The 22,127-nt window shown below is 55.5% G+C and overlaps 1 protein-coding gene across 1 annotated transcript in view; it reads right to left on the bottom strand.

The window, feature by feature from the left end:
- TTC7A (tetratricopeptide repeat domain 7A) overlaps positions 1–22,127 on the bottom strand; it is a 119,032-nt gene that overhangs the window by 29,486 nt on the left and 67,419 nt on the right. The window contains exons 12-15 of the mRNA XM_065929323.1: positions 17,996–18,113; positions 16,275–16,332; positions 15,062–15,134; positions 12,248–12,408 (exon numbers count right to left, since the gene is read on the bottom strand). Coding sequence (XP_065785395.1) covers positions 12,248–12,408; positions 15,062–15,134; positions 16,275–16,332; positions 17,996–18,113 — 410 coding nt within the window. The remainder of the gene's footprint in view (positions 1–12,247; positions 12,409–15,061; positions 15,135–16,274; positions 16,333–17,995; positions 18,114–22,127) is intronic.

The raw sequence follows: 22,127 nt of genomic DNA on the forward strand, positions 1-22,127 counted from the left end.
CACCACCAGGACCATCTTCCTTGACAAGAAGCCCTGCGCCGACTGTCACATCGATCAGAACGCCTGTGTGTGCCCCCTTCCATCCCTGCCACTGCCCCCCGTGACCCTGGGCACCTGTGTGGTGCTCACGGGGTATTAGTGGCATCTGGACCACAGGACAGGCTTCCCGGCTCATCCATGCTTTCTTTCACGTCGTTGCCCCTGCTGGGGCTCCCCTTCCCCTGACACGTGGCCAGTTCCTAAGCAGGTGCCACCCTCTGACCTTCTGTGATTCCCCATGGGGGCCTCACCCCCAGGGGTTTTTACTATGTCGTGGGGACATGGGCATCCACACACAGCGGGCACCGCCGAACGCTCTCCACGGGGTAACAGCGGTGGGGACATGGGCATCCACACACAGTGGGCACCGCCGAATGCTCTCCACCTGGTAACAGGGATCAGCAAACCACCCCACTCCTTGCTGCTCTTCTAGGACAACCAACTACTGGTTCTCCTGGAGCACAGGCTCTCTCTCCCTCCCATCTGCCAGGATGGGTGGCCCAGTTCTTCAAGCAATGGTATAAGGAGGCTGGCAGGGCCCTAGGGTGCTACTATGGATGGTGGGGCCACAGCCTCATCAGGACTCAATGATTCCTGGGTGGAGTTGTGGGGAGGCTGCTGGCAGTGGGGCTGGGAAGAGAGAGGGGAAGCCCTGGCTGCCCACTCCCTTCAACCAGCCCAGCCCCTGGCATACCTGTTTTATACACTGAATGAGTCTAACATGTCATCTGAAGAAACTATTCTGAGACTTAAAAAACAAAACAAAACAAAACACTATTTTAATCCAAAGTTCTAGTCTTCCTGCTAGAAGTGTGATCACCCCTGCCCTTCTCTGCTTAGGACAACCTTCAGTGAGCACTTAAACCACTCTCTCTCATTTATACATGTGTACGTATGTATGTATGTGTGTGTGTGTGTGCACGCGCACACATAATGTTTTCTTTTTTTCCACCTAGGCTTATGCTTTTAACAATGAAGAAACACTCACATCAAGCATTTACAAATTCAGATACTCTAGAGAACACTCGGCAGCCAGCCCTACGTACAGATGGTAAAACTACCATCTATCTTGTCCTGGGTCTTGCTGTGCATCCCCGCCTGGGTGATGAGTGCCTGCAGGGCAAGACTCTGCCTCCTTCCACGTCAGCATCCTCCTGGCTTCCCTGGTGCCTGGCACAGAGCTGAGCGCATGGTGTCCATTTAGCTTAATACTATGAGGATGTATGTGTGTTGTTACAACCCTCCAGCCACATTCTGGGTCTCGTGGTCCACGGTAAATCGGAGCCGACTTCTGAACCGCTTCCCGCTGCTGACTCCCAGCTAGGAGGCAGGTGGGGAATCTGCTCGCGGATGCCTCAGCACTGCAGCGAGGGCTGGACTCAACGCAGCCAACAGGCAGAGTGCCAGCTGATTCCATTTTAAGCTGTCCAGAAGCAAAATGTCCCAGGGCCTGGGGAGGAATGGGGAGCTTGGGATGTGACACGAAGGCATCTGGCTCCATGGGACAGGGAGTCTTCATCCCAGAGAAGGGTCCCCCAGGCAGAACCAAAAGTACAAGAGAGGAGAGTCTCTGAGGCAGGAAGGCTGGGATACTGGAATCCAGCAGCTCTCCGATGCCCTGACATGAGCCATTCCGGGGGAACGGCTCCACTGCTGTCCTGACCCTGCCCTGTGACGTTGGCCCAGGAGTTCTCGAGAAACCCGAGCCAAAGTCCCAGCTTTGCACTGCCACCCAGCTGGCATGTCACAGGTTCCAAACCTGTGACATAGGAGTGAAGTCTCTTGTCCCGTCTGCCCCAGGGACTCCTGCAGGATGAACTGTGATGACCCAGAAGCAGCAGCTGAGAAACCCACAGCTGCACTAAGTCCTCAAGCACGGGCCTGCCCAAGGCTCTGGGAAGGGATTCCTTTATACTTGCAGGTTTGAAAGGCCCCGAAAATCAGCATTCAGGCCAGGTGCCTTCAAAGGCTCTCAGAAAGCCACAGACCTTCAGGGCTTGTTCAGCAAGGCAGGTGGGATGAAAGATGGGCATAAGAAAGGAAACGGAGGAGAGGGGATGGACAGAGCCACACCAATCCAGGCAGAGCGAAACCACCTCGGCTGTGACCCCCACCCTCCTGCAAGCCCTTTCCTGTTTTTTAAGATGTAGAATAAACAGTGAGGTCTTTTAAGGCCGAATGCTTTCACCATGCCCTCCAGGGCGTCTGAAGGCAGATGTGAAAGTGAGTGTGCTCTCTGGGGAAGGTGAAGGAGCAAGGGGCAGTGTAGACGCCGTGCCCTTTGTCCCCACCACAGGGGTGAAGCTGCTGGGCTGCAGGAGAAGAGTTCCAGGTGCTTGTACTCTGCACAGCCCAAAGGCTGAGGCATGAGTGCCCTGTTCCTAGCCAGGAGACCAGTGTAGCTGCGGCCCATCCTCTAAGCACTCACATCCTTCCTGACGGCCACCAGAGTCGTGGCAGTCCCTGCCGGCCCCCTTCCGAGTCACCTGCAGAGGTCAGCACCAGGGGTCAAAGACACTCATCGGACCTGAACAGAGCCAGTCCCTGTTGAACCATGACCAGTCTCAGCCCTGCAGAGTCAGTCTGTCCGTTTGCATCTGGGCCAGCCCTCCTCCGGTGGGGGCAGACAGAGACCAGTGAGGTCAGCATATCTGGGTGTTGCCACAGGTCACTGCCTTTGTAAGTCTTTCTGGTCGCTCTGGCCAGGGGCTGATGATGGAGGTTCCCAGGGGAAAGCATGGATGGGCCTAGCACCCGCCTCTCTTCCCAGGCCCTCTGCCTGGCCTGCACTTCTGGACCAGGATCAGCCTTCTAATTATTTGTCAAGAGGATTAAGACTTGGAGCTATTCCCCCCTGAGGCCAAGACAAATCATTTCTTTCCACTGCTATGAAGAGGAACTATCTTAGGGTGGTCCTCCTCAGAACTGGGTGAGCACGAGCCTTTCCAAAAACTTTTCTTAAAAACAAAACATTATTTTGTAAATGGGGGATATTTTTGTGACAATGGCTCTGGCTAAGCCAACAAGCACTGTCCTGGGGTCAGAGTTCATCCTGTCCATCCCCCTCACCCAGGGTCTCCAGTCATCTTCCTTTGTGTTCCCTCCCTGCTGCCCACCCCAGCACCCCACCCTCAGTGGCAGAGTGGATGCTGGCAGAGCTGAGCTGGCTGCGGGGAAGGACATGGGCTGTGTGGGCGGCAAGCACAACAGGTCCACATTTTCACTTTCATGTTCCTTGAAAGAAGTTCCCTGTAAAATGTACTCAGCATGTGCAATAATAAAGACTGGGCCATGGTAACTGTTGTGTACCTGAAGGAGCCGCCTCTGGCCCCTGACTCACTGCCCAGCAAACAGGAGGACGTCGTGCTGAAGCGTGGCCTCTGGCCTCAGACAACGTGGGTCCACTGCCAGGCCCTGCTGCTCCCGAGCAGATGCCTTGGCCTCTCTAAGCTTGACCGGCTGTTGGTAAAGCAGGGGCGGTAACAGCGCCATCACGGAGGGCTGCTGGGAGGACGACAGGCAGCAGAAACCGGGAAGGCAGCCGGCCCTGCTGCATGGCTACTCCTCAAGAGAGGTCAGCCGTCATCCCGAGACCCCTCCATCATTACTGGTCTTTCCTACCAGGCTCCGTGCTCCAGCAGGGACCACATCTTTCTCATCTTCATATGCCCAGTGCCTCACGAACGTCACTCAACAAATCATCGTTGGATAACAGAAGGAAGTTGAGTCACAAGGACTCACTGAGACCTGGAAGGCTGTAGGGTCTCCAGGACCAAGAACAGAGGCAGCCAAGTTGCAGAGCACCCTGTGGAAACCCCCTCTTCCCGGTCCTGCTGCCCACATGAGTTTCCCCGGCCCTGGCCTCTGGCTCCTGGCCCTCAGGGGAGTCCTCTGTGATGGGGGAGGGTGGTGGCAGGTATGGCGAAGGCACGAAAGAGGGTATTATCTCTTTAAAGGACAGTAATTAGTAATTCCAGCTGATGGCCGCGCTGCGTTGTTTTAATGAAGAGTTCTATTTTTATAGAAAACACATAATTGAGTGGAAAAAGCAGGCTATTCTCTGAGTCACCATGGCCACGCCTCTGGAAAGTCTTAACTCCTCAGCCAGGAGGCCAGAGCCTGCAAACAGTGTGGGCTTCGGTGGGAAGTGGGTCTCTTCCCGGAAAACGGGGCCTGAGTCTGATGACCCAAGTTCAAATCCCAGCTTCACTTCCTCTAGCCCTGTGACCCCAGAAACAGTCATTTCAGCTTCTCAGAGTTTCAGTTTCATATCTGTAAAATGGGACAGCAGTATCGCTACACCCTCGGGGCTATTAGGAGGAAGCAAGGCACACACAAGGCCTCGCCCTTCCTAAAGGGTCCATCCACATGGGCCCTTCCTCACCATTCACCCAGCCCCTGTTATGACTGCTCACTTAGGCCCTCTCTGCCTCTGTTTCTTCATCTGGAAAATCGGAGTTAACAACAGTTTCTACACCTCCCAGGTTGTGAGGAAATTGAGCGAATGCATGGGAAGTGCTCAGAGCAATGCCTGGCACACAGCCGAGCGCTGGGTGCCTGGGATTCAAGCATAGCAGGGCTGGTCAGCTAATCAGCTGGCTGGGGTTCTAGTCCCTGCTTTGCCACTCATCAGCTGTCTGACCTGGAGAGACCAGCGAACTCTCCAGTTAGGTTCTTTACCTTTAGAGTAGGAGGGTAAGTGGAGAAGGCAATGGCAACCCACTCCAGTGTTCTTGCCTGGAGAATCCCAGGGACGGGGGAGCCTGGTGGGCTGCCGTCTATGGGGTCGCACAGAGTTGGACACGACTGAAGTGACTTAGCAGCAGCAGCAGCAGCAGGAGGGTAAGACCGAAAACTAAACAAATCAAACCAAGACAATACCAAAACAGGGTGAGGGGATGCGAGAGCATTCTGAGGGCTGTAAGAAGCCAACATCCCCACGTGTTCCCTGCCTCACTCCCTTCCTTTCCTCCATCCTTCTGAAAGAAACAACTCGGACAGTCTGCCCATCAGGGGGTCTACGTATGTGCTGGATGCCCAGCTGTCGGTTCCCTACAGGAAGGAGGAGGAGACAGAAGACAGACCATCATCTGTCCTCCATCCCCAAAGGTGCTTCCACATGCTCAGGGAAGCTGAAGCAACGCATCCAAGGCAATTAGGAAAGGAAACAGCAGAGAATCAGATACTCAGTGAGTGGGTCAGCTCTGAGTGCAGGAGCTACAAGGCAAAGTGGAGCCCAAGGGGAGTCCCGGAGGGTGGGCAGAATTTGGAAGCAAGGCGAAGGAAGGAGGGCACCCCTTGGGGCTGGGCCAGCAGGGACAGCACTGAAGGCCTGGAGGTGGGGCTCCAAGGCCCCACTCCTAGCCCTGGATCGGGGCAGGGAGAAGGCGAGGAGCGGCCAGAGTGTTGGAGCCGGCCGCTCCCTCACCTCCACTGGGGCTGTAAATCATCTGGCTCTCACCCTGGCCAGGGCAATGCTGAAGGACACAGGTCTCAGAGTCCTCCAAATGCCCTGCCTCTGGGAGAGACTCCACCAGAGCAATTAACTGATTCAGCTCACACATTTGCTCTTCAGGACATTATTTTAAAGCTCTAACAGGAGACCTCCTGAAAGGGAGAGGGACACTTATGGCAACTTTTCTCAGCCCTAAAAACCATCCATTTTTCCTTGGTTCTGGCCGGTTCACACTGATCCTCTTCCTCAGGGGTCCCCAACCTCCAAGATCTAATAACTGATGTTCTGAGGTGAAGCTAATATAATAATAAAGTGCACAATAAATGTAATATGCTTGCATTAGCCTGAAATCATCCCCCCACCCCACCACAATCTGTATAAAAATTGTCTTCCACGAAACTAGTCCCTGGTGCCAAAAAGGCTGGAGACAGCCACTCTACCTCTTAATGAGTTCATTCAATATGATCTGACTTTGAAGTTTTCAAGTCCTTTAAAATCAACAGCCCTGCAAGCTTTCACCTCCAGGAGTTAGCACCTCTGTTTCAAAAGTTCTGCCCCATCTGTGGAAGAGCCGCCTACACCCATGGCACCTGAGACCTAACCTGAGTTGACTGATGGCTGACCCAGTGGGCCCTCAGGCCTGGCTTCCCTCAGCTCCGGGGGACCAGTTCCAGTTACCTTCAGGTGACTCCCCAAAGATACATTCTTGATCATGAAAGATATGAACACAAACCACAGAAGCCATTCCATAACCACTTTGGGGTGGAAGAACTTCCAGAAGGACCCTTAATTGGAACAAAAGTTGGCTCCCAGCCCAATATAAGAAACCAAGAAGCAGATACCTTGGTCTATAAGAGCTGCCAGTGAGATGATCTGGGGATCTGAAGACCACCCATTGCAGAGGGCAGCCCCACTTCATGGGTATCAATGTACCTCCTGGGTCCTCTCCCACCCATAGAAGCCGGGCCACTCCCGCTCGAAAACCAAGGGCCCAGCCACAGCACCTGCCTCCAGCAAATGTTGACAGCAGTGAGGCTCAGGAAACAAAGAGCTAAAAATCACTTTAAAACAAAATTCCTTCTGGAAAAATCTGCTTTTTCCTTCCTTTCTTCCTTCCTTCCTTCTTCCCCAAACAAAATAACCAAGGTCATTCTAGTTGGAGTGTGAGCAGAGGGCTGCAGGGAGACGGAAGACTCGGTGACTGCAGCGTCACATGCAGTGAGGTCCTAGGAGGCTCCCCAGAGCCACCAGTGCAGGGAAATGCTGAATGTCAGACTGGCTGAGCTGAAGAGGAACTGACCTTTGGGGAAGAGCAAGCCGGTGCCAGCGATCACGCCTGGCTTAACACTTCCCTCCACCACATGGCCTTGCAAGTTCACCCCAAGGCTGCTATCCTCATCGGGGCCTCTCCTGTGGCAGCCAAGAATGTTTAATGAACCTGGCGAAGTGATAAACTATGTTTGTGCTCATACCTTTGATTCCAGCCCCTCATTGGCGTGTTGGTATTTTAGGCATCCTTTTGATCCACTCCAAGTCCCTAATAAGAACCACCCAATAAACACAGTGGGTTTAAGTCAAAGACATTAACGGAAGCCCCAGGACTCTGATCCCTTCCGCTTGGTGGAATACACAACTAGAAGTTTATCACATGCAACCTGTAACAAAGGTGAGGCAGGCCAGGTAGAGATCAGAAGGGTGCCCTTGAGGCCTAGTTGGGATTCAGTCACAGTCTGGCCCCAGCTAACGCCTAGTTATCAGCTCAAATATTTTCCAAAACAGCCCAGGTTTCCTGGGGGAGATGCTGTGACTGGTTCCATTTGTTTACAAGTGGCAAGCTGAGCTCTGGCTTGTTGAGAGAGCCATATAGCTCCTGCTCTGGGGAAAGATCCCTAGGGCTCCAGACAACCCTTCCCCCAGGACCTTCCAAGGCCCCCAGGACCTGGGTTGGGCAGAAACTCTCAAGAGGGGTGATAAGAGGGGAGGGGAAGGGCAAACCGTTTGTTCCCCTCCTGCAAAGCCCAATAGCCTGAACTTTCAAAATTGGTCTGGCAGGCTGCCAGGCCTGGGGTGGGAGCAATGACTGACAGGCTGGTTATTGGAAAGCTCCCATCATTAGCCCAGGAATGTTGTTTGGTTACTATGGCGACCTTCCCTACAAGCAGCCTGACTAAAGCACAAGGAATCTGTTACCTAAAACCAGCACCCTGTGGAGCCCATGGCTTCTGGAACAAGCTTATCAGTGGCCTGTTCCCTTGACTCTCCTAGCTGGGCTTCCCAAGCCCAGGAAGGGAGAAGGAAACAGCTAAGACATGGCTGAGCTTGCTGTGGGGACCTCTTGAACTCCACGGCCTGGCCTGGCTTGTAACTTAGGTCCAAATAGGGAGCCTGCTGCCCCCTTGAGGCCCCCTGCAAGCTGGCCAGAAGCAGCACATGTGTCCAGGGCTTAGTGGAAAGCCCTCAGCATTTCAGGAAGCCGCTCGGGTGTCTGGTTCTCGTCATGCCAGGTTCACACTGTCCCTGCAGGGCCGTCAGCCGCTGCCTCATCACGTTTCTGCCTTTTTAAACTCAAGCTCCATTAACTAAAGGTCACCCCACAGCACGGAAATAAAGATCCCCTCTGCTATGCTTCTAATCCCTGAATTTGAAGTCAGCTCGACAAAGGCTGGGATTCTCTCCAGGAGTCTTGAGTCCTGGGAATGCTGACCTCCTGGTGGCTGCTAGGGAGCCGGAACACTTCTCAGCTTCCACCGACCCGCATGTGCAGGAGGCCCTCCCCTGGCCCACCACGTGCGCTGCCCACCTTGAGCCCCATGTCACAGTCTTATGCTGTGGACCATTTCCCCTTCCTCCACTGCTGCCCTTGAACCGGGTTGTAAACTGACTGTGAAATCTTCTCCTGTCTGAATCTCACAATAGGCCCTGGAAGCAGAGGGAGGCAGGAGAGATGTCAGTCTTTCAGCAGCTGAGGAGGAGGGGGCATGGGGAGGAGCAGCAAGCTGCTGCAGGGAGCACAGCTAAGTGACAGCCAGGAACCTGCTGCGGCTCCCACGTGGGGACAGGCCAAGAGGAAAGGGTCTATTCCACTCCCCAGCATCCCCCTGTGCCAGGCCTCCTCCACCCGACACGGGCCTGCCAGCCTCTCCTCCACTCTGCACAAAGGAAGAGCAAGGTCTCAGCCACTGGGACCGGCAAGGCGCTGGGTGGCAGGCAGGCCCAGACCCGGTGCCTTTGAGTGCCCACAGGACAGACCTTATTGACGATGCTGAGGTCAGGGCATCTACCCCATCATCTGGGGCAGATTTTTTGTTGGGCTGCACAGATATTTATTGGATTCGGGGTTTACTTAACTCCCGTGGCAACAGCTGGAGCCACACACAGCTTGTTCCCAATGCAGGGAGCAGCTGGGAGAGCAGGCTACAGTTTCAGCTGAAGGGCAGTGACATTCTTCAGTGATCCCTGACCGTAATGGGTGCAATGACATTTCCTGCTAGTCCATGGGTCTCATCCATGGGGAAAAGCACTGACTTACTTGCAAAGACCCACGGTCACACCCTAGGTCACTCTACAGTGCTGTGTGGTAGGTGGATATTCCACCCTCATACCCCTCCTCCCTCCCTCCTCACCTCCCTCCCTTTTTTTTTTTTTTTGGCTTAAGACAACAGAAATATACTGTCTCACAGTTCTGGAAGCCAGAAGCCCCTTGCATTTTATTCAGTTAGTTTTGCAGCCTTTTAGGGCTGGCCCAGTTCAAAGGGGAGCTCCCCATGGTCATGAATGTGAGGGGTACACAGTGGCTCAGAGATAAGAACCTTTTCTTTCCCTGGATGGGCAGGTTCATGGATGGAAGCACCATGGGGGATGGGATGCTCTGGGCCCCAAACACTCCACAGCAGGCTTCTCTGTGGTGACAGAGGAACACAAGAACCCCAACTGTGCTCTGGGAATGGGACTTTAAAACATTTTACTTCCTCGGGCTGGGACATCAGGTGTCTCCTTGTGCTTCCAGCCCCTGAGAGCGCCTGAGGCCCCTGTAGTGGCCCTGCGGTGTTTGGATAGAGGGGCTCTGCTCCCACGGCAGAGGCTGCCCCATGCGAAAGGTTCCTGCCTGCAGAAGTGGGGACCCGGCTGACACCAAGCGGCAGTCACCCGACACGCTGCCCACCAGTACAGTCTCCACCCGGGGCTCCCAGTTTTTTGGCTTCTCTTCTCCCGATGCAGGCATGCAGGCAGGTATTCTTGGGGGCCCAGAAGGCCACCCATGGGGTTCCGGGGGAAGTCACCACCCTCACAGCAAGGCCCCACCCACCCCCCACCTCTCCAAGACACTTTGAGTGACTGAAGCATTTCCCGGTGAAAGAGTCCGCCTCTGAGTGAGGTGAGAGGAAAGAAGAAGGGGGTGGTGGAAAGTACACTTGGGGGGCCAGAGGGAGACAGTTTCGCACTCGGCCCATGAGCCAGCAGCAAGTGGGAGCGGGTGGTGAGGAGGAAGAGGATGGGCGGAGGCAGGAGACACCTCCCAGGGCGTGGAACAAGACAGGCGAGGTGGGCTTCTGCCTCACACATGGTAAGTTTCAAGCCGACTTCAAAGAGTGGCGCTGGCCTCCCCACATCAGGCCAGGGAGGGGATTCTGCCAGCAGAGAGCATTCAGCCCAGGAGTTAGGAAGAGACATGTGCGGTCAGATGGCCGACACTGGCATGGGAAGCTCCTGCACTGGATCAGGGGGCCCAAGGGAGCAGTGTGTGCAGCCCCTTCTGTGGCTTCCACAGGATAGCTTTGCGCCCATCTGCTCCGTCTCCATCTATTAATACATGGAAGATTTCACTCGGATAAAGGACAATGTCTGACGCCTGGCCCAGCCTCTGGTTTCTTCTGCGACACACACGCTGAGCCAGGGGCTGGATGAGGATTCTAACCCTTTTACTGTTTTAAGCCTTCCACTGAAGCCTAACTGACAATAAAACACACAGAGGCACGCTTGTACACACACATATGCACACACACAGCTGGCAGCAGACCCATGGGTCTGACCCTGCCAGATAGTCTTGAGCTTGGGAAAAAGCCAGGTTAGCTGGTACTAGAAGAGGAAGACCTTTGTCCTTCCTCTATTTTTATAAAAGTAAAAAAAAAACTTCTAAACAGTAAGTCTTGCTGTACTGTATTTGGGATTAGGTAACTACACCTTGTCCACACACATGGTTCTATCTACGTGGTGTATGCCCTAGGCGACTTGCCTTTTAAAGTGAACTAATTTCAATTTTAATAATCTCTCAAATATAGAAGGGAGGCCAAGAGCCAGGGCTGTCTTGTGAACACAAAGGACAGGCTATGTGGAGCCGGCCTCACACCATCTCGGCTCACACCTGCCCAGGGGCAGCTGGGACCCACCAGTGGAGCTGGACTCCACTGATCCTAGTCCAGACTAGCACCCCTACCCTGCCCATAGCATCGTGACTCCTGACCCCGCCGTCCTGGCCCAGGTGGGTCCCAGCTGCCCCTGGTCAGGTGTGAGCTGAGATGGTGCAAGGCCAGCTCCATATAGCCCGCTTTTTGTGTTCACAAGACTTGGTGAGGAGGAAGTCACACCCAGCAAAGTCCATGGACAAAGCCACCGTGACATCTTCTGAAGGAGGCCCAAGGCACAGGAAAGCCTGAGCGCCCGATGCAAAGGGTCAGTCCTGCCCCTGCTGGACTAAAGGTAAACAGAGACAAGCACTCAGGCTCTCCACGTGGAGGGACTCTCCCTGGGCCCGGCCGCCTGCAGCTCCCCTCGATCACTGATCTCGGCTGTGGCACCCACCAATTTCCCTAATTCTTTGTGAAGCTGTTTTCACTGCCAGCGTGAGTCACCTCTCAGGGCACCAGGACCACGCTCCTTTCTGCTGTCTGAAGATAACAGCCTTGGCTGTTTCTAAAGGATTCTCTTTCAAACCCCAAGGTACAGCACAGTGGGAGTGGGGGTGCTCAGGGCCCTTCATTCTGGGATCATGGGATTCAGAGGAACAGGGTTTATTAGCACCCTATGTCACCTGTCCCAGGGAAGGAGGGCAGAAATCAAAAGCTGACCTCCCCCTCATTTCCTCCCACGGGGCAATGGACCCTCCTGCCTCAGCCAGCCAGTGAGGCTCTTGTTCCCCAGGGTCCTGGTTGGATGGCAGTAGGTCCCCTGTGTATAGGTGGGGGCAAGAGGGTCTAGTCCTGCCCCACCCACCCCCACTGGGGCCACGTGCAGCGTGAACCCTGCTCCCTAGAGACAGGCCTCTGGGCGATGTGACAAGCAGGAGCTGCGGAGGAGCCGAGAATAGAGGGAAAGGCCAGGACCACTCTGTGGGGATATAAATCTTCACCCCGACTGCCTGTGGCCTTCTTGGAGGTAGGGGCCAGCTCACATGGCCTCTATCAGCCCAGTCACTGTTAGAAACCATCCTTGGTTGGCTATGCCAGGGTTATGGTTAAGCAGGGCTATGATTAAGTCACACAAGTTAGTGTCCCCATGATGCTCAAATGTAGAGTTGCGGGCGGGATGAAAGCAGCTCAGGCATGTTATCTTAGAGCACAGTCTCCTTGGTGATTCACACAGCCCCCCCTGGAGCCTGCAGTTACCACCGAGAGCTTCCCCCTCCAGACACAGTGTCTCCTGGCACCAAACAGAGTGCCAGAGCCAGGCTCCGAGCCCACAGGTCCTCGGCCCGCCTTGACTCTCGGTGTGTGCACGACCAGCCTCCCAGCCCAGCAGCGTCCACGGGGAACTCACTTGAAGTTCTCAGGGTACTCCGTGATGGCCATGTTGATAACGTCCAGGGCGTGCTGGTAGTGTTTCTGGGCGGAGAAGAGGAGCGCCAGCAGATGGAGGGCGTTGGCGTCGTCCTTGCACACTTTCAGGGCCTCCTGCAGCTGCTCCATGGCGCTGGAGATCTGCCGGAGAAAACTGCCAGCTTAGCGACCTTCCCCAAGGCCCACACTGCTCCCCGGACTCGGGGGCCAGGTGCCAGCCCATGAGGCGCAGCAGACCCAAGTGAGACCCCAGGCCCTGTGGGGCAGGCAGGGGCTCTGATGAAAAAACACACGCTTGAACACCATGTAAGGGTCTAGCTGTTCCAAGTCAGTGCTGTCCCCACAGAGAAAAGAGGGGCAGGTCCACAATGGACCATGAAGGACTGGTCGGGAAGCCCCAACCAAACTGGAGGAGGGGGGATTGTGAGAAGCCACCCAGACCACTGGCTACAGATCTCTCCTCTGAACCTGTTCTCGCAGTGACTGGGGCTGACAGATACCTGTTGCCTCCTACTCAGGGGCTCACAGTGGCAAGAGCTTAGGCCTGGGGTCAGACGGGATGCGAATTCCAACTCTGCCACTTCCCAGCTGGTGCCACGGCAGGGGACTTGGCTTCTCTGAGCCGCGGTTCTTACGCTGCCAAATGAGGATAACAGTCCTACCTACAACACTGGCTGACAGGGCGAGACAACGTAGGAAAAATGTCCTGCTGGGCATGGAACACGTTTGAAAATGTGCATTTCCCTCTTCAAGCTCCCAAAGCCCAGGCAGCTAATGAACAGGTTAAGAGCCTTCCTTCCAGTCCAGAGAGACATGTTCACTCAGGCGCTCAGGCTTAGCAGTTGTCAGCTATTTGAGACAGTATCCACACCAGGGCCTCATCCTCCCAGGAACCTCAGAGTCTTTTTCCAAAAGTCTTGCTCTTGACCAAACCTCAGACCTACATCTCCAATGCCCCTGGAGGGGTCTACAGTACACAGGTCAGCTGGGGGCTCTGGTCCCTGGCATGCCTGACCCTGCCTGGTCTCCACCTGGCCTCTGCACTACTGCCAGGCCCAGAGATCTCAAATGGGGACTTCCTTCTGTGGAAAGGTCATGGAAAGTAAAGGAGGAAGCTAAGGTCAGTGTGACCGCTGGCTCAGCTTGCCCATCCCCCCCACCCCAAGGCTGCTCCAGCAGCATGATCCTGGGCTGGGTGTCCAAACCCTCAGCCCTCACTGTTTGAGCAGCCAGACATGCTTTGGGCAGGATGGCCCAGAGGGCCTCAGAGACCCAGGCAGGCAGGACTAGCTTAGAGTACATTCAGAGACCCTCAACCCCCTGAGGTTACCAAGATCTGGGGACCCCAAGGACACGGGGTACCAGGCTCCACTGGCCTGGCCTAGCCATCTCTCCCAGAGGACAGACGCCATTCATCAGAGGTGACTGAATAATTAAAGATACTAAAAAATGCATCACGGAAGGTTTATCAGGAACTGGATGGGCAAGGGAAGTACTGGTTCTCCAACTGAGGCTAAAAATAAACTGGTCTCGGATATCTTTGAGTCCACGCTCCAGGGAGCACCAGAGTGGACTGATGTTTCTGGAGACAGTGGTGGAGAGGTAGCGAGTGCCTGCTCTAGGACCTGGGAGTTGGGAAGCGGGGGCAAGTGGCATTGGGGGGCTGGAAAGACAGCTCCCTGAAGAGAAGACCAGGAGCCAGAAGTTGACACCGACCCGTAAAACCAACCACCAGGCTGGTGGACAAGGCTCCAAGTGCCCGCTACCAAATGGGACAGGGGAACAGGATACTTAGAGCCACACGGGCTGCTTTAACTAGGTCAGAGTGGGCCCTGAAGCTGAACTGTGCAGGCGCGGCCAGCTCCCAGCTCCTGAGCTCAGCAGAGCCGCAGCGCCTCAGGTGTCAGACGGGGCCAACGGCACCCTCCTGTCAGCTGCAGGGCTGGGCCGCGCCCGTGGAACACGGCAGCAATTGTCAGCCGGGCTGCCCATGGCCCAACCGCGAGCAGCCACCCCCCAGAGGGCTCTGCGGACCCCTCTCTGCAGGCTAGCGCCCAGCCCCAGTCCCGCCAGCTTGTCTGCGGTCCCTGAGTGGCCCAGTGTCCACACTCACCAGACCGAGGCCACGGAGAGGCCCTGCTTCACACAGAGCACCAGCCCGAGGGGCCCATGTGAGAGCAGAGGCTCTGAGGGGTCTGGGGGTGGGAACCTCCAGTTTTTTCTGAGAGACAACAGCTGGGTGGGTGACTGCCTGACCTCACTCAGCCCCCGCACAGACCTTTCAGCACCAACAGCTCAGCTCAGAGAAGGAAGGCAGGTTGGCCTGGAGGGTCTTGGGGATCGAGGTGGTCGGCGGAGAGGAGGTCCCAGGGGCCGAGCCTGGCGGCGGCGTCCACACAGCCAAGGAAAGCTGTGTGTCACACAAGCAGCTCCACATGACAGTCTCTCTGCTCCCCTAGGCCCCTGGGGAAAGCTCAGTGGAAGGGGAGGACACAGACGTTCACTGAGGTCTCCTGTCAACTTCTCAGGAGATGGACGTGCTGCAGAGGGAGTGAGGGCAGAGAACAAGCCCTCCCTGTGTGCCCACCAGAGGTCAGGGGCTTTACCACAGTAACTGACTTAATCCTTGCCTGGGCCCTTTGAGGCCGAGTATGAAGGCACTTACATAACAGATAAGGAATAGAGGCTCAGAGAGGTCAAGTCACTTGCAAACGGTCGCACAGCTGGTAAAAGCAGCGGGGCCAGGAGATCAGCACCCCCAGAGACCTGGGTGTTAGGAACTGTGAGGACTCACCTGGCGGACGAGGGCCAGCTGCAGGGAGACATAGAGGATGACCTGGGGGTCGCCGGGCGCCAGCTGTTGAGCTCTGTATCGGGAAGGGGAGCAGTGAATCAGCCATCAAGGGTCGACAACCAGCGTGATGAGGGCCTCCAGTATGCCAGCCCTGTGCTGGGCGCTTTTAGCAGGGCCAAATGCTGGAGATTTTGCCCAGCCCCACCTTGGAGGGTGCCCCGTGGGAGATGACGGCTGGGGTGGAAAGCCTAGGGGCAGCCCAGGCCGGGGCGGTGCATGCCAAGAGGGTTGGCTCTGGCTGAGGTGGGGGACACCTGGGAGAGCGGGACTAGCGGGTGAGGGAAGTCCTTCTCCTCCGGGCAGTTGTTGGCCTGGCTGGGGCCTGTACAGAGCCTGCAGCCTGCCCTCTCCACATGGGACAGTGAAGACCTCCGGAGGATGGAGGGGCTGGATGGCCTCTCTGGGCGGGAAGCCTTGGCAGTGAAGAGCCGGTGGGGAAAGGAAGGAACTATCCCTGATCCTGGAGCTCAGAGGGAGTTGGCCAGGATGGGACTCTCCTTCCTCCCTAGGTTTAAGAACAACCTGCCCCAGAGGGGAGTTGGATATTCCTAGGAAGCTGGCACAAGGAGTCTGGTGCAGGCCCCGACCCAGCCCCTGCCATCTGTGCTCAGAGGGAGCAGGGCTCAGAGGGAAGAGCCCTACAACAGCCAGAGGAAGGAGGGAGAGGAATGCTTAGGTAGGGCCAGGCTGTGGTAGAGAGGAACTCACAGGAGGGGCCTGGGCGAAGGGCTTCTCTGCCTCTCCCCTACCACCCCCAAACCTAACGCTCCCTCCCAGACTCTGGGCTCCCAGGAAAGCTCTCTGAGGGCTGGGGGAGGAAGCCTCACAGCTCTCAGGCTGGGGAGGGGCTGGGAGGAGGCAAATCCCCTTTCTGAGCCCCTGCTACTTGTAGATTACTGTGCAAAGTGCCTTCCTGCTTTATCTCATGTCCCCTGAACTCAGAGCTGAGCCTGGGGGCAGCTCCCCCAGTACAGAAATGCTCAACCGACCACCCAACCCCAAAGGCCTGTCCCCGATTCTTGTGTGAACTCTCGGAGCCTCAGTTTGCTGGTCAACAAAATGGAGACAGAAACCTCCGCTCTGTCACACCAGAGGGTCCCCGGAGAGAGCATGAGAAGCCACCTCACGCATTGCTACCCTCCGGCGTCCTCACCTCTCCAGCGTCTGCAGGGCTTTCCGGTGCAGTTCATCTTGCTTGGATTTCAGAGTCGCTGCAGGAGACAGGCCAGAGACAGAGCCGTGAGGGGCTGCTGGAGGGGGGCCAACCCAGCCCTGCCCCAGCCGGGGCATGAAGCTCTGCGGGGAGAGGCCCCACTGGGACCCGGCCTGGCAAATGCTCCGGACTGGTGCCCTGGTTACCGGGGGGAGGGGTGCAGGTGCCCCCCTGGCCCCAGCCTCCTGGCATGCACACTCCTTGGCGCAAGAGGTCCTTCTTACCCCTTTGCCTTCCTTGCCTCATGGGCCACCTCGATCCTTCCAAAGGCCCGAGCTTCTGGAGAAAAGTTACACCTCTGTCCTGGCATGTGCCTCCCTAGGCCTCCTTACTCATGAGGCTTCTTCTTTTCTAACCATTTTAACAAATTTCAAGTGGACGACTCAGTGGCATTAAGTACATTCACAGTGTCTTACAAGCATCACCACCATCCATCCCCAGAATATCTTATCGTCCCTAACAGTGTCTGCACCCACTGGACATGACCTCCTCTTCTGCAGGCCCACCAGAACCCTCTATTGCACTTTGACCACGAGGCTTCGTGCTTTAACCCAAACCAGACACCTCACTGGTAAATTAAATCAGCTTTAAATGCCGTAGGATAGGCATTTGAGGCCTCAGCTACACACTGAACCCCCTGAGAAGCATGAAAATGACAGTCACAGGCTCCAGCCAGACTAGGTCAGGATGCCGCTGGCAGCACCAGGCATGGATAGATGTCAGGGGTCTCAAGCTCATAGAGCAGCCCTGCTTCTAGAGAATTAAAGGCACATGGAGGGTCTTTGGACTCTGACCAAGGGACTGATGACTCCCTCACTTGACCAGTGTGTGGGGACCCCAGGGTTCCCTATCAGAGCCTCACGACACCTCGAAGTGACCACTGTCACTCAAGAACAAAGAGCTGGCACTGCACCAGGATCTTACCCTTCCTCCTCCCTTCCTTGTGCAAGTACCAGCTGTTCCTGCCTCTCGCTGTGTGGGCATCTGAAGCCCGCTTCCAGGATGCCGCTTCTGGCATTAGGGGAGTGCAGGGGGCTGATGACTATTCTGGGTTTGGCCTGGGTGGGGACCTACCACTCCCTTTCCCTCAGGCTGCAAGGATACAGAAGTAGGTGGAGCTGCTGGGGTTGGGGCAGGAATGCAGGCTCCAGGTGGCAGGAGGGGAACCTAGGCACCAAGCTCAAGTCAAGTATTCAGTAAATGCTTGCTGTATACGCAGCTCTGTGCCATGCATCGGGGGGATTTAAAAGACCCCAAAAGATGGCAGAGGTGCTGCAGGTAAAGGTGGACCAGAACGAACACACTGTGGGCTCAGGGCTGGCGGCACAAATGCCACAGGATTTCCAGGGGCAGAGATCAGATGGGGTTGGGCCTTGAAAGGAGAATCGGGTTCATGAAGAGGGCATATCTGAGGCTGGCGAAGTTGCAGCAAAAGCAGAAATGAACTGGGGGGGGTGTGTGTGTGCACACACACTCGTGCACGTCAGTGTGTGAGTGTCTGCATCTGCACATGTGTGTGTTTTTATGTACGTGTGCACACCCATCCTAGAAGAGCCAATGGAGGTGTGCTGTGGGGTGGACACTGATGGGATAAGAGGCCTGGGAGGCCATTCGGAGGCCCGAGTCACCCTGAGCAGAGGTTCCCGGGTCCCGACACTCACCGTCGGTGGCCTGCAGGCTGTAGGTGAGACCCAGTGCCAGGTAGCCCTTGGAGAGGAAGTCCCCGGCTTCTTCCCCAAGATGGATCACCATCATGGCAAAGCGCTCTGCCTCCTCCAGCTGCAAAGAAGAGGCAAAGGTCACTGGGGAGGGCAGCTATTCAGTGGCACCCAGCTTGGGACCCTCGGAACTGCAATTCCTCACACCTGACCAGAGAGGCCCAGGTGCTTTTCAGAGGGCACCCAGTCACTGAATGGAAAGATAGGTGTTTCCTCCACCTGCGACGACCTGGACCTTTTCCCCCATTCAGGGGCCTGTGTTCCAGGTTATGGGATGCTACCTTTCATAGGGAAAGTCTGCCTTGCTCCAGAGACCCCAGGTCCCCACAGCTGCTCTGAGAGCCTGGACCGTCTGTGGCAGCCTCTTTCCTCACGTGGCCCCCATGTCTGTCCCTGTCCTGCTCATCAGCAGAGACAGGGGGGCTGGGAGCAGGCGGTGGTAGAGGGGACAGGCAGGGCTCGGGGACCAGGCCCGGGGATAGCCCACCCCGCTGAGCAGGCAGGCCGCCACGCCTTCTCCGGCTGTGAGCTCGCTACCCGACACCAGGCGCTCTAACTTTTCAGGGGAAAAAGGCCTGGGGTTGTTTTTGTCCTGGGAGCAGGAGGGACTGTTCCCACTGGAAAGGGACCAACTGGCACAGGTCACGTGTACACACATCACACACCACATATGACACGGACAGAGGGGCAGACACGGCAGCCCTCACGAGCTCTCTGGGGCACCCACAGAGCAGACAGGCCAGCTGCAAGGCAGGGCACCGCTGGGGGCCTCCGGTGGGCCCACTTGCAGGCCGCCCAGAGGCCCCCTCCCTTCACCCATTCCTGGCATGTCATCATCTGCCCACAAGGCTGGTATAGCAGTGTCACCAAGAATGATTGGTACCGCCCTCAGCAAGGAGATTCATACCCACAGCCCCACTGCCTCCCAGAGGTCAGGGTCCCTTGTGGGGGGCTCCCCTCCACCACCCAGAGGGGCCCACAAAGTTAAGCCAGGTTCTGACACCCCAGCCAGTGTGCCTGTCCCTGCCCAGGTCCACCCCACTCGGCAGGAGAGGGGCAGCTCTGCGCATCTTTCCATCTCACTGCAGGCCACAGCTGGGGGCACTGGGGGGCTCTCCTTCCCTGGAGTTTTAGGGGAGCCTGAGAGATAGGCCATTAGCTGTGGAGAGGCGAGCTGGGCTGAGTCCACCTTGAGGGCACAGCCGTGGGGAGCTAGGTGCAAGAGAAGGCTGACGGAGCAGAGGACCCACGGAGCAGAGGACCCACGGATCAGAGGAGTTAAAAACTTCCGAAGTACAAGAGAGAGAGAGTGGGTGAGCTGAGCGCCCAGAGAGCGAAGGGGGGGCTGGCTCCTAGTAGCCCGGCCGCGAGCCCTGACAACGCTGATAAGGGCAGCTCTCCGTGCCCCATGTGGTCGAGCTCAAGCCACTGACCTGGGCAGCGGACTGCCTCCAGGTTGGCAGACTGGTCACTGAAAGGACACGGAAGCTGAGAGCTGGGCCTATAACACCCTCAGGCCTGAGGTCTCGGGGTTCGGGGGAGGCAGGCAGCTTAGGAAACATCACGGCTGCCTGCTGCCCAGTCTCGACTGCCGGGAGGACTGAGGGCAGTGGACGCAGAGATCTGTCTCCTGGAGCACGTGGCCCAACAGGATGCAGGAGAGCTGCGGGCCTGAAGGGAGAGCCAGGCTGAGCACGGGCAAGCCCCCCACATCCCTGGAGAAGGGAATGGCAACCCACTCCAGTCTTCTTGCCTGGAGAATCCCACGGACAGAGGAGCCTGGTGGGCTACAGTCCATGGGGTCGCAAAGAGTCAGATGACTGAGCAACTATCACTCACTCAAGCCCCCCGACACAGGCTTGGCCCCTGAGAGATATGGGACCTCAAGCAAGTCACCGCCTCTTCTTTCTGTGCCCCAACGGTCCTCATCTGCAAAATCAGGAGGTAGGACCAACCCCTCCCCAACTCTTAACCGCTGCTCCCTACAAATCTCCTCGGGGGCCCTATGCTGGGCTTGGCTAGGGAGGTGCAATGTCGCAGGCACAGGATGTTTGGATGAAACACACAAGGAATCTCTAAGAGGGAGGACCCCATGGGGCAGGGTGGCTCTTAATTAAGGCTCCATTGTGTGGTGCTGGCCTGGGGCCATGGAAAATCCAAGAGGGGGAAACAGCCTGGCTGGGGTTGTCCTAGGAGGCCTCGTGGCAGAGGGGACAGAAAGCACCAAGGGAAGGGTTAAGTGAGCAAACAGCATCTTGCCTCCTCTTAAATATGCCCAATGCTGGTGCAGTTTGTCCCCCACATTGTCCTCAGGCATCACTATGCCCCATTCAAGTGGGAGCGAGCTTTTTTATAAATCACCAAGTGAAAGTGAAAGTTGCTTAATTGTGTCCAACTCTCTGCGATCCCACAGACTATACAGTCCATGGAATTCTCCAGGCCAGAATACTGGAGTGGGTAGCCTTCCCATCTCCAGGGGATCTTCCCAACCCAGGGATCGAACCCAGGTCTCCTGCATACAAATTATAAATAGAACTCGGAAACCTCCTGCACTCCATGTATATACACTCTTTTCATGGCCATGACCTTCTCCTAGGCAAATGCCAACTTCTATCTCCTGCAACCCATGCAGAGAGGGTGCCAGGAATGAAGCTCAGCAATTACTGGCATACAGGGAAAAGTTACTCTGCAATTCATGTATATCACATTCTGGATTAACTGGGCTCACCAGCCTTTAGTTTCAAAAAGTGACAACATACATCCTTAGTTTTCCAACTTGTAGTCCACTCTGACTCCAGGTTAGTAGCCATCCTTGGCCAGTACTTGCCAGCCTTGCCCACATAGTTTAAAATGGTCTCTGAGCATAGTGTCAGCATTCATCTCAAATCAAACCCACAAGGCTTCAGTGTACCACTTTCTCACGTGGCTGACAGCACTTTTGGTCTCTACTACTTACCACAAAAGTTTTTTGCACGTGGAGTCAAAGCGATGATTATCAATGAAGAGAAATACTAGTGATTTTATTAAATATGATAACATACCGCATTAATATATTTATTCATGGGTACTTTAACTAGCCAAAGGGGAAAATGCTGTCATATTAAAAATCAACAAAGTCCCCAAATATAGATGTATTTTAAATATAAAATAAAATACATAATGCACAATTCCCCTTCATCTAAGACAGGAGTGGGAATCCTAAAACCCTTGAGAACATGGTTTTCCCACCTTTGTCTTTAACTGTGATGAAGTGAAGTGAAAGTGCAACTCGCTCAGTGGTGTCCAACTCTTTGCGACCCCATGGACTATACAGTCTGTTGAATTCTCCAAGCCAGAATACTGGAGTGGGTAGCCTTTCCCTTCTCTAGCTGATCTTCCTGGCCCAGGAATTGAACCAAGGTCTCCCTGCATTACAGGAAGATTCTTTACCAACAGGGAAACCCTTAAGTGTGATAAACCCACCCAAATCCAGAATCACTCCACGCCCCTGAGTAAGTTTTCCATGCAAAGATCAGGACAGCCTAGCAGTTAAGAACACAAGCATTAGGGCCAGGCTTCCTGAACTCAAATCCTGGCTTGACTATTTACTGTGTGACCTTAGACAAGTTGCTGCACTCTGCTGTGACCCATTTCCTTCTTCTGTAAGGTGGGGATAACAGGTTTGGGTCTCAGGATTGTGGGGAGGACTGAATGATGAAATAACGACACAACAAATGCTCAGAGCAATGCTTGAAGAAACCTAAACAACTACTATTAGCTGTGATATTAGATCTAGAATTAGCTTAATTTTCCAGTATTCTTTTAAGTCCAGAATTTTTTTAAGTGTCAGGTGCCATCTGGGTAGAGTCCGTGTCCCCTACAGCTACATGGACTCACTGACAAGTTAGGAAGTGGCATCAAAGACCTTCCTGGAACCCAGAGAGGGGACACCACGGTCTGCCTTCTGTCTCTGGCGTGACCCTTAATCACAGAAAAGGAGTGACTCTACACAAGGACAACAGGGTCTCCTTGCAGTCAGCTGGGCCAGGTCGGTCCACCTCTCTGATCCCTCCCCCACCACGGTCTGCAACACACA

Source organism: Muntiacus reevesi, chromosome 3 (genome assembly GCF_963930625.1).
Source record: "Muntiacus reevesi chromosome 3, mMunRee1.1, whole genome shotgun sequence".
NCBI classification, from domain to species: Eukaryota; Metazoa; Chordata; class Mammalia; order Artiodactyla; family Cervidae; genus Muntiacus; species Muntiacus reevesi.